The sequence below is a fragment of the Salpingoeca rosetta genome (assembly GCF_000188695.1).
Source record: "Salpingoeca rosetta unplaced genomic scaffold supercont1.21, whole genome shotgun sequence".
NCBI lineage: Eukaryota > Choanoflagellata > Craspedida > Salpingoecidae > Salpingoeca > Salpingoeca rosetta.
The window spans coordinates 154,077-164,076 of record NW_004754913.1 but is presented as its reverse complement, the minus strand read 5'-3'; the positions used below and the strand labels follow the sequence as shown (position 1 = coordinate 164,076).

Genomic DNA, 10,000 nt, shown 5'->3' with positions numbered 1-10,000 from the left:
TCCACTGCACTCTGCGTTTCCAAAAGACGCAGAGGCAGAATATCTTCGCCAGGAGCGCTTGATCCTCGAGCGCCTGGGTCTCTCCCACCTTGGAGGTGCGTGCATGCGTGCGTGCGTGAACGTGCGTGTGTTTAGCGGCCTTGTGGCACTGCAGCTACTGTACTTGCAGTTGTTGCTGCACGTGTTGTTGGTGCGCATGTCAGTCGCCACACATGACGAGAAATGGGCTCACACACCTGCACACACACTCGCACACGCGCGCTCGACGCACGCACACGTCCATGCACACACACTCGCACACGCGCACACGCACAACGGACGTTGACACAGAGAACTACCCGTTCCGCCACGCCCCAAACTCGCCCCACAAATCACAACAGCAGCGGCAACAACAGCAGCACGACCAGCCAGATGACAACCACAATCACGACGATGATGATGATGGCGGTGGTGGTGCCCATTTTCCGCCGAATGCGGTGCCGCCAACACAGGGGCCGCTGTGGCCACAGGGCGGCACGAGCTCGACTGAATCCAGTCCCGTGCGGCCGCGACGGACACAGCCATCACAGCCACCGTCATCACACCAGCCGCACCAACACCTTGACCAGGAGCATGCCAGTGGCCTGTCTTCGCACAGCCGCCGCCCATCGCAGTACAAGAGGAGAAGCAGCGGTGTGGACAGACGCGCACGCAAACGCGCCATGATCGTTTCTGGACAGATGTTCTCGGATGATGATGACGACGGCGACGACGATGATGATTTTGATGATATGGGAGCCACACGTGTTGGGCGTGGCGGCGGCGGCCGTGGGTCTGGTCGTGTGGGGTCGAGGAGAGATGATGCTGCTCGCCCGCCGACGCCGATTGCGTCGAGCCTGCGAGAACCTGGAGGCGCGGCTGGAACTGGTGGTCATGATGACGACGATCACGATGATGACGACGGCAGTGGTCGCAGCAGCACGCCGTTCAGCCAAAAGAGCGCGCACTCACAGGAGCAAGCACGGCAGCGCCGACAGGGACACGTGCCTGCACCCCACGGGCGGCTGGCGTCGCAGCGCGGGCGCGCGGTGGCGACCAAGGCGATGATGAGGAAAATGGGCCCTGGTGGCGTGGGCGAGCTATCGCAATCAAGCGCAGTGACTGCTGCTGTCGGTGGTGGCGGCGGCAACAGGGGAGACGGTGATTGTGGGATGCCGCTGCTGACGCCGGGCCAGAGCTCGTGCGCTGCGGAGAGCGAGAGGATGGCCGTGGGCGATGCCGATGATGATGCTGAGGAGGAGGCGATGCTAAGGATGATGATGGGAGGGGACGAAGGAGGAGGAGAAGGTGGTGGCGAGGACGACGGTGTGGCGGCGAAGGCAGAGACGAGGCAGCCACAGCCACAGCCGCAAGCACCACGCGCAAGAGACAACAACAGCAACAACAGCAACAACAACAACAACAACAACAACAACAACAACAACAACAACAACAACAACAACAACAACAACAGCAACAACAAGAGCAGTGGCGGCGAGGCGAATAACGCTGGCAATGACACCACCACTGCCCCTACCGCTGGCACCACGTCTGCAAACGTGCACGCAAAGTCGCTTGAGCGTGCATTGGATGGGTTGTCGTCGTTTGAGTATGCACGTGCAGACGGAAGTGGCCGACAGCGGCTGCGGCGACAGGACAGCCACAACCGGGGCGGCAGCGATGGCGGTGACGATGGTGGTGGACAGCAGGTCGTGAAGAATGCCGAAAGCAGCGGTGACAAGCACGTTGTCTTTGCAGTGGATGTATCAACGACAGCAGCAACAGCAGCAACAACGGCAACATCAATGGCGACAGCGACAGCAGAAATGACGGCTGGTGTCACGGCAACAGTAGCTGCAGGGAACACGGTTGCTGCTGATCACGAGACCACCACGACGGACACCGCCATGGCCACCACCACCACCACCACCACCACTGCCACTGGTGCCATCGCAACGGCCAACATGAGCAGCGACTTGCTCGACGACGACGATGATGATGGGCTGCTGGAGTTGTTTTTCGAGGACTAGAAGCAAGAGGCGGCACGTATCGCATCCCTGTGTTCATTTGCAGTGTCGAGAACGTGTCATGGACCGCATGTCGTGCACGCATGCGTGGTGTGCGTTCTGGATATCTTGTGGTTTGGCGTGACATGTGACGTGACGTTTCTTCTGTGCCTCTGCTTTGTGTGGCATGTGCATAAATGAACGTATGCCTCATTGGTCATCAAATCACGTGTTTATTGTGCTGAGAAACGCAATCGGAGGCGGGGAAGAGAGAAAGGAGAAGAAGAAGATCGAGGAAGGGAAGAAGTGGAAGAACAGGAGAAGAACACAGAAGAAAGCGGTGTGAAAGAAGGGAAGGAACAGCGCGGGGAAGAGAGGAAGAAGCAGCAGAGAGGAAGAGGGGGCGGAGGCGGCGTGAAAGAAGGGAAGGGAGTGGGGCAAGAAAGCGCAGGACAGGAAAAAAGGCAGACAGGAAGGGGGGGGGGGGAAGAAATCGAGGGAAGCGCATGGAGTGGTGCGCTGCGGAGGACGGGCTCAAGCACCGTGTTCCTGTGCTCAGCTCACTCAAGACACGGTGATGACCTTGGAGAGCGTGGAACACATCTCACAGCCCTCCTTAGGGGAGTAGCAGTAGGAGGCATCAATCGTGTACGTCGCGCTCTCAGCATCTGAATGGAGGCATAGCCAAGGTTAATTGTACATGTGAAGCAAGTCAGACTTGAATGAGTGTGTTACAATGCGGTTTTTTGTGTGGCAGGAGCAGTTACAGTGGGCGGAGCACGCAGAAGTCAGAAGCCAGGTTTGCATCTGTGATGGGACATTAAGCATTCACCTATTCACTCCCTCAACACAATATGCTATGGACGGCATGGATTCACTCACACTGATGAAGCTCGTGAACTTGTTTCAGGAAGGGGAGTGTGCCTGATGTGGTCGAGGACTCAGACCACGAAATGTGGAACGAGAACGTGGTGAGCGTGGGCTACATGTACGTGCAAAGGTGGGTGGGCGTATGGAGAACAGGCATTAGATTCGATGCTTTCACAAAGCAAATGACAATCATGAATCAAGCAGGACAGCTGTCACAGCGTTCACGCAAAGCAGCATTCACACACAAGCCCACGGGACAAGGTGACGGGGCAGGGATAGGGGGATGCTTGTTCAAGCGTTGTTTCACTTACGTCGCAGTCCCCAAACCAGGGGAGCAACGCAACGGCAGCGCGGTCGCCCGGGACGGGCACAATCGTGGAGTTCGCCGAGATGCTTGGCCGGCACATCGGTGGGCACGATGTGCGAACGTGGTTGGCGTTGATGGGAGCGGCCGGGAGGGCGGCCGTGAGGGCGAGCTGCTGGGACACCACTGCCCCCAACAGCAGCAGGGCTGCTCCAAAGCAGCCAGCAAAGGCCTTGAGTAGACGCATTGTTGCAGGACGGAGGAGGGGAAGATGGGAGAGGAGGTGGCTTGGTGCGTTGGCGGAGGCTCCTCTTGGTGTGGCTTGGTGGTTTAGTGGTTTGGTCGCTTGGTTCGAGCTGGAAAATGAACTGGCTCACTGAGCATCCCCCACTTGTATTCCGCTGAGCTGGTAGTGGTCTAGAGTAAGAGAGCTGTGTGTCTCTGTGTGTGTGTGTGTGTGGGTTGGGTTGGGTGGCGTTCAGCACTTGTGTACAGTCACAACTCAGCCGCTGGAGGCGCTGAGACACGAGCAATTCCCCGCCATGTTACTTTGTGCGTGTCACGCCCAAGCTCCAGAAAAGAACAGAGTGAGTGTGTGTGTGTGACAACAGACCAACAAAGAGAAAGAAGGCAGAAGCACACTGCTACACTGAAGACTGGAGCAAGGGGGGCGGGGGTGCCTTTGTCTTCAAGTGTTGCTGCTGGCCACTTTTCACTGCCGCTGATGCAACGATGTCGCTCACTGGCAACTGGAGGTCGGAGGTGACACACACAATAATAAAACCAGACGCAGGCAAGCAGGGACAAAGAAACCAAAGCAAGCGCATTGTTGTGATGTGATGTGACATGAGGACGTCATGTCACTGATCGCTTGATTTGCGGCTGTGGGAGGCGAGTGGACAAAGCGAAGAAAAACAAATTTCAAAAGTTCTGCACAGTCACATGTCTTTCGCAGGAAATCATGGCCAAGTATCCGAGCCTTGTGTGTGAACCGTTTGCTCGTGAACACCCATACAAACACCCACCCACACCCACCCACACCCACGCACACACACAGGTTGTGGACAACTGATCGCCAGATGTGCGCGCGTGTGTGTTCGCCTTGGTTGACCTCAGAGCAAGTTGTATTCATGTGAAGTGGAGTGGAGTCAAGCCGCAGCGACGGCAGCGAGACAGGGAGGAAGAAGGGAGCAAGGGAGAAGGTGGTTGAAGAAACGCCATGCAGAGAGGAAGCCATTGTAACAACAAAACGGTCACATACAGACAGAGAGACATGCAGACAGTACACGCGCGCGCGCACGCAGTAGACAACGGAAGGCGCGGTAGCACACGAAGCGGGCTCACGCGTTACTTGTCTCCATCCCCTTCCTTCTTCTTGTCATCATCCCCCTCCTTCTTCTTGTCATCCTTCTGGGCACTACCGGCAAGTGAGGCCAGCATCTGCAGTTGGAGCAAACACACACCACCAGTACCGGTCGCCAGTGAGCACAGCATCCAATGCATCCCTGCGGCAACAGCAGCAGCAGCAACAACAACAACAACAACAACAACAACAACAACAACAACAACAACAACAACAACAACAACAACAACAACACCAACACCAACAACAAAAACAAGCACAGGAACAACGACAGCAAGCCCCCCCCCCAACTTCAACCACCATCCATCACGCCACGCCACGCGTGTGTGCGCACCTCCTGCACTTGTGCGTCGGATGGATCAACGCCCGGCAGCTCGCCAAGGAGGCCCGTCAGGTATGCCGGGTCCTGGAAGATGTCCATTGCGCTCTCTGCTGCCTCGTCCTTTGGCGGCTCCTGCGGCTTTGCTGCCTCCTCTTCCGCCTTCTTCGCCGACTCATCACCTTCCAGCTTGCTCGCCTTAGCGGCAGGCTCGCTCTCGTCCTTGCCCGTGTCCATCGCCTCGCTGCCCGACGGCCTGCGCGCAAACAGGGCGGGAATAAGTATGATATGGTATGTGTGTTTGATTGGGGCGAACAAGTGCATGCTTGTGCTTGTGCTTGTTCTTGTGTGAGGTGGGGCTGGCAGAGGCAGGTATTGTGTCCATGGCAACGTGAAGGCGCTGACGCACTGCTGATCTTGGAGCGACATCTGCATGGCGTATTGGAGCATCTCCTCCTCCGTCATCGCATCAAAGTTGGGCATGCCTGGCAAGTGAACGACATTAAAGGGCGATGAATGAGTCTCAACTACAGCAGCACAACTGACCGATCGTGAAAACGCGCGATCATTCGGTGACAATGACAGACGCATGCACACACACACACACACACACACACACACACACAAACCTGACACAAACACGATACACGTTATACACAAACAACAACAACAACAACACATACACACATCACAACATACAGATAGAAACAGGCCCTCGCACCTCCTGTGGCTGCTGGGGTCTGTGTCTCTGGCTGGGACGTGGCGGCCTGCTGCTGCTGCTGCTGTTGCTGGGGCGCAGCCTGTGCGTCACCGGTGGCAGCGGTGGTCGCTGCCCCCTCACCCTGCTGCTCCTGCTCCTGCTCCTGGCCGGTTGGCGCCTCACCGCCCTCCGTCTGTGCGCGCTGCTGCCGCTGCCGCTCTTCCTCAAGCGATATCCTCAGCGCCATGGCAAGCTCAGGGTCATTCTCAAGGTCAAGGTCCCCGCCCATGCCTGCAGGCACGCCGGACGGGGCGCTGTGTGTGTGCGTGTGTGTGTGTGTGCGTGTGTGCGTGAGTGAGTGAGTGAGTGAGCGTACATGTGCGCGCGTGTGTATGAGTGAGTGAGTGAGTGAGTGAGTGAGTGAGTGAGTGAGTGAGTGAGTGAGTGAGTGAGTGAGTGAGTGAGTGAGTGAGTGAGTGAGTGAGTGAGTGAGTGAGTGAGTGAGCGTACATGTGCGCACGTGTATGAGTGAGTGAGTGAGAGGAGGTGTCAAAGGGGCCAAGAACACAAGTGCCAGCGAGCACACGGGCATGGGCATGTGGGCAACTTACGCTTCTGTGGCAAACATTGGCGAAGACATGATTGAGTCTGAGAGGCGGCCCGAGCCCGAGGGAACAACAACCAGGTGGCTGCAACCAATGCCAACAACAAGGGTCGAAGAAACGTGGCAGCCACAGCACGGTCAGGTGGTGTTGTGGAGGTGAGATGTCGGCTTAGATGCAGGGCACTGGTACGTGCGCAAGGGGATAAAGCGAGCAAAGGGAGGAAGGGAGGAAGGAAGGGAGGAAGTGAAGGGAAGGAAGACAGGAAGGAAGGAAGAAGGAACTGAAGGGAAGGAAGAGAAGCAGAAACAATACAAGGAAGCAGAAACCGTGGACGCAAGGAGCAAGGGGCGGGGGCACCGCGCACCTGTTGTCCTCCTTGTTGACGGTGGAGATGAACGACTCCAGCTTGGCCTGGTTCACGTCCTAGAGGACCACCGGCAAACGAGCAAAGCGAACCATGCACAAGCGCGGTTGTGAGAACTGCGAGAATTCGCTGAGCTTACGCACTGGGCGGGGTTGGCACACACACACATACAGACACATACACGTGTACAAACATGCCATTTGCAACACGAGCAGCAGCTGACACGCAAAGAGCTGTACCTCTTCGCCAAAGCTGATAATGTCGACGCTGACGTTGCTCTTCTTCAGCTTCTTCGCGAGCGTGGTCAGCTGTTGTCGAACATGGGACACCGTGGACAACGCCATCAGGGCAAGCGAGGCAGCACAGTGGGGCAGTAGCGGTACATGTAGCAAGAGACAACGAGATGAACCACACACTGCCGCCAATACACATCCACACACCCACACACACCCACACACACCCACACACACACACACATACACACCCACCCACACCCACACCCACACCCACACCCACACACCCACACACCCACACACCCACACACCTGCTTTTCGTTGGCGTTGACGGGGCTGCCGACAAACACGATGATGCGCTGACGGTGGTTCTTGGATTGGCGGTGCTTCAAGATGAGCTGCAACCACACAAGGGGCAACACCAGCAAGAGAGGGTGAGAAGAGCGCCAACGTATTGAGCAGAGCGCGTCGCAACAACGAAAAGAGAAGGAAAACAACAGGAAGGACAAGCTCTCACACACACACGCTCACACACGCTCACACACATACGCTCACACACACACACACGCACACACACACACACATACACGCACACGCACACGCACATATTCACGCATATTCACACAGTTCCGCAATGGTGACTGACCTGTGCAACTTGGATGGCGCTGACAAAGTCGCAGGCGCCGGCGGCCTTGATCTCGTGCAGGCACGCAAGCACCTTGCCCTTGTCACGAGTCAGCGTAGACAGCACGTCAATCCTTTGTTGAGAACCATCCCCGGGTGTGCATTGTGCGCGTGAGTGTGTGAGGGCAGATGGGCATGCTCACGCGTACGTTCACACACGTGTGCACAAACCGTTGCACAATCAGACACACGCACACAGGCATATATGTACGTTCACACATACGCCCTCCCCCACGTTCACACCCGCACACACAAGGACGTACTTTTGGCCCATGGAGAGGAGGCCAACGGTGCTCTCTGGGTTGTCGCGGAGTTTGGTGCCTACAACAAGGTTTGCGGCATCGCGTTGCGCCTGCAGGCGGGTCGGCACAAAGTCGCCGTTGCGCATGAAGTCACTGCTGTCCAAGCTGTTTGTCGAAACCAGCGAAAGTCACGTGAGCAGGCGGCGTATCAAGCACGACGGCCGTGTCTGAGTAGTACCACAGCGTACACGCGCACGCGCGCACGGCAGCGCTCCACAACACCAACGTTCATGCGAGCACCACCATCACTTGCCATGAACACAAACACAAACAACGAACGACCGCCAAGATTGTGCGTGCATCTTGCGTCTCTCACGCGTGTACATACCACAGCACAGTTGCCTCGAGCACCATGACTGGTTTTGGGCTGGTGTGTCTCGCTAATGTGACGGATGGGATCTCAGCTCAGCTCGGCTACCTTCACGACTGCTTCCCTGCACACACAATGCTTCAGTCGACACACTTGCAGACTTGATGTCGGTTGCTCTTGCTTGTTCGTCGTTGCTCTTGTCGTCGTCTTTGCCTTCTTCCTTTCGGTTTCTGTCTGTGAGGTGAGCGGTCAGTTATTTTTTTATTTTATTTTTTGTGTGGGGCCTGAGTCAGCGTTTTTTGATGCGGTGCTTGAAGGTGTCGACCTTGGCCTGCGTTGTGTGGCACTGCAGCAGCCACGACGGCCGCACAAACACCAGGCGCGGGTTGTCCTTCAGCGCATCGTCAAACGCAGCGTCCCTGGTTGTGTGTGTGTGTGTGTGTGTGTGAATGCGAGTGAGTGAGTGAGTGAGTGAGTGAGTGAGTGAGTGAGTGAGTGTGTGTGAGTGAGTGAGTGAGTGAGTGAGTGAGTGAGTGAGTGAGTGAGTGAGTGAGTGTGTGAGTGAGTGTGTGAGTGAGTGAGAGAGTGAGAATGCGAGTGAGTGAGTGAGGAAGTGTGTGTGTGTGTGCGAGTGGAAGGCGAGACAAAGTGGAGGGGGAGGAAGGCGTCTTGTCTCCAAACACCCATCGACAACGGGGGCAATGGCACGAACCAGGGGCGCTCTGTGATGACGTGAGTAGTATCTGGAGCCATGTATGCGTCCACGCGGCCACCATAAGCCACCATGTACCGGGTCAGCTCCTTCAACAGCTTTGGCTGTGTTTTTGTGTGCATGCGTGCATGCGTGCGTGCGTGTATGTATGTGTGTGTGACAACGTGAGTTTTAGCTGATAAACTTGCAACACACACACACACACACACACACACACACACACGCACACACATACACACGCACACACATACACACACACACACACACACACACACACACACATACACACACGCACGCGCGCGCACATGCACACACACATGTACACGCACCTTGTCAAGCTGATAGAAGAAGACGTTGACGCCTGATAAGAAATCAGGCAGGTACGGCAGCTCTGTCCAAACCAGCACGCAACATCAACAAAACAAAGAAAAAGCACACGAAAAGTGAGCGCACGGCAGTGCTGGGCAGGATTACGCGCGCGAGTGCTGTCACAGAAAGCAGCAGTATCACAACAATGGACCACACACGCCCTTCGTGCCACCTTCATCTTCTGCGTCGTCGTCGTCGTCGTCGTTCTTGTCTGGTGCCGACACGGCGGTGGGGAGCGGAGGGGTGCGCGTTGTATCGCGTGCTGGTGCGGCCTTGTGAACGCCGCTGCCACTGCCCGCAGCATCTCCGCTGTCATGCACCTCATCCTCGTCCACGTCCGTGTCTGCATCGTACACGTCATCTGTAGTCGTCGTTCGAGCAACCGCTCCCTTCTGCACGCGCGGACAAGTTGCAAGTGAGGGTAGAATGGGATTGCACAACAGAGGGTGGTAGAATGGGATTGCACAACAGAGGGTGATGGGATTACACAGGAGGTGGGCCATGATAACTCGTGCCATCCTGCGCTTGCACCACTGTGCACACCACACAACACTGGCTACCTTGTCGTCGTCCTTCGCTGCCGGTACAGAGGATGCTGCGGGTGATGTCGGCTTGCCTTTGCGCAGTCGTTTCGCCAGCAGCGCTTCAATCTCATCGTCCGTGTCATCAGAATCACTGCTCAGGGTTTTCCGCGCGCGCGCGTGTGTGTGAGTGTGTGAGTACATGATGTAAGGTGTGCATGTGTGTGTGCACGAGTGTGTGTGAGTGAGTGCATATGTGTGTGTGTGTGTGTGAGTGCATGTGAATGTATGCGTGTATGTCAAACGTACTCGTCGTATCG

At 56.5% G+C, this 10,000-nt stretch overlaps 4 protein-coding genes across 4 annotated transcripts in view; 1 reads left to right on the top strand and 3 right to left on the bottom strand.

Annotated features, from left to right (window-relative positions):
- Positions 1-2,048, top strand: part of PTSG_08033 (DNA replication licensing factor MCM9) — a gene marked incomplete at its 3' end in the record, with an annotated part of 8,632 nt that extends 6,584 nt beyond the window's left edge. Inside the window, exons 21-22 of the mRNA XM_004990997.1 lie at positions 1-95; positions 331-2,048. The exon at positions 1-95 is cut by the window's left edge and continues 26 nt beyond it. Of these exons, the coding sequence (XP_004991054.1) occupies positions 1-95; positions 331-2,048 (1,813 nt within the window). The remainder of the gene's footprint in view (positions 96-330) is intronic.
- A 197-nt stretch (positions 2,049-2,245) lies between these two features.
- Positions 2,246-3,629, bottom strand: PTSG_08032 (uncharacterized protein). Its single transcript, XM_004990996.1, has 3 exons — positions 3,206-3,629; positions 2,907-3,006; positions 2,246-2,692 (listed from the first exon to the last, which is right to left on the bottom strand). The coding sequence occupies exons 1-3, from the start codon at positions 3,443-3,445 to the stop codon at positions 2,589-2,591; spliced, it is 444 nt and encodes a 147-aa protein (XP_004991053.1). The 5' UTR covers positions 3,446-3,629; the 3' UTR covers positions 2,246-2,588.
- Positions 3,630-4,258: 629 nt separating this feature from the next.
- On the bottom strand, positions 4,259-8,329 carry PTSG_12675 (uncharacterized protein). Its single transcript, XM_004990995.1, has 11 exons — positions 8,097-8,329; positions 7,730-7,873; positions 7,429-7,540; positions 7,094-7,180; positions 6,789-6,857; positions 6,550-6,608; positions 6,192-6,269; positions 5,602-5,894; positions 5,290-5,365; positions 4,896-5,136; positions 4,259-4,638 (listed from the first exon to the last, which is right to left on the bottom strand). Exons 1-11 carry the CDS (start codon positions 8,120-8,122, stop codon positions 4,546-4,548), a joined length of 1,278 nt encoding a protein of 425 aa, XP_004991052.1. The 5' UTR covers positions 8,123-8,329; the 3' UTR covers positions 4,259-4,545.
- PTSG_12674 (uncharacterized protein) overlaps positions 8,286-10,000 on the bottom strand; it is a 6,404-nt gene continuing 4,689 nt past the window's right edge. The window contains exons 11-14 of the mRNA XM_004990994.1: positions 9,332-9,551; positions 9,120-9,181; positions 8,791-8,894; positions 8,286-8,497 (exon numbers count right to left, since the gene is read on the bottom strand). Coding sequence (XP_004991051.1) covers positions 8,368-8,497; positions 8,791-8,894; positions 9,120-9,181; positions 9,332-9,551 — 516 coding nt within the window. The 3' untranslated portion in view covers positions 8,286-8,367. The remainder of the gene's footprint in view (positions 8,498-8,790; positions 8,895-9,119; positions 9,182-9,331; positions 9,552-10,000) is intronic.

Coding starts and splice junctions, on each gene's coding strand:
- PTSG_08032 (XM_004990996.1), bottom strand. CDS start 3,445: ATGCGTCTACTCAAGGCCTTTGCTGGCTGCTTTGGAGCAGCCCTGCTG. Junction 3,007..3,205: donor CCTGGTTTGGGGACTGCGAC/GTAAGTGAAACA, acceptor ACGTACATGTAG/CCCACGCTCACCACGTTCTC. Junction 2,693..2,906: donor AGTTCACGAGCTTCATCAGT/GTGAGTGAATCC, acceptor GCCTCCATTCAG/ATGCTGAGAGCGCGACGTAC.
- PTSG_12675 (XM_004990995.1), bottom strand. CDS start 8,122: ATGGTGCTCGAGGCAACTGTGCTGTG. Junction 6,858..7,093: donor TCAACGCCAACGAAAAGCAG/GTGTGTGGGTGT, acceptor GTTCGACAACAG/CTGACCACGCTCGCGAAGAA. Junction 5,895..6,191: donor CCAATGTTTGCCACAGAAGC/GTAAGTTGCCCA, acceptor GCACACACACAG/CGCCCCGTCCGGCGTGCCTG.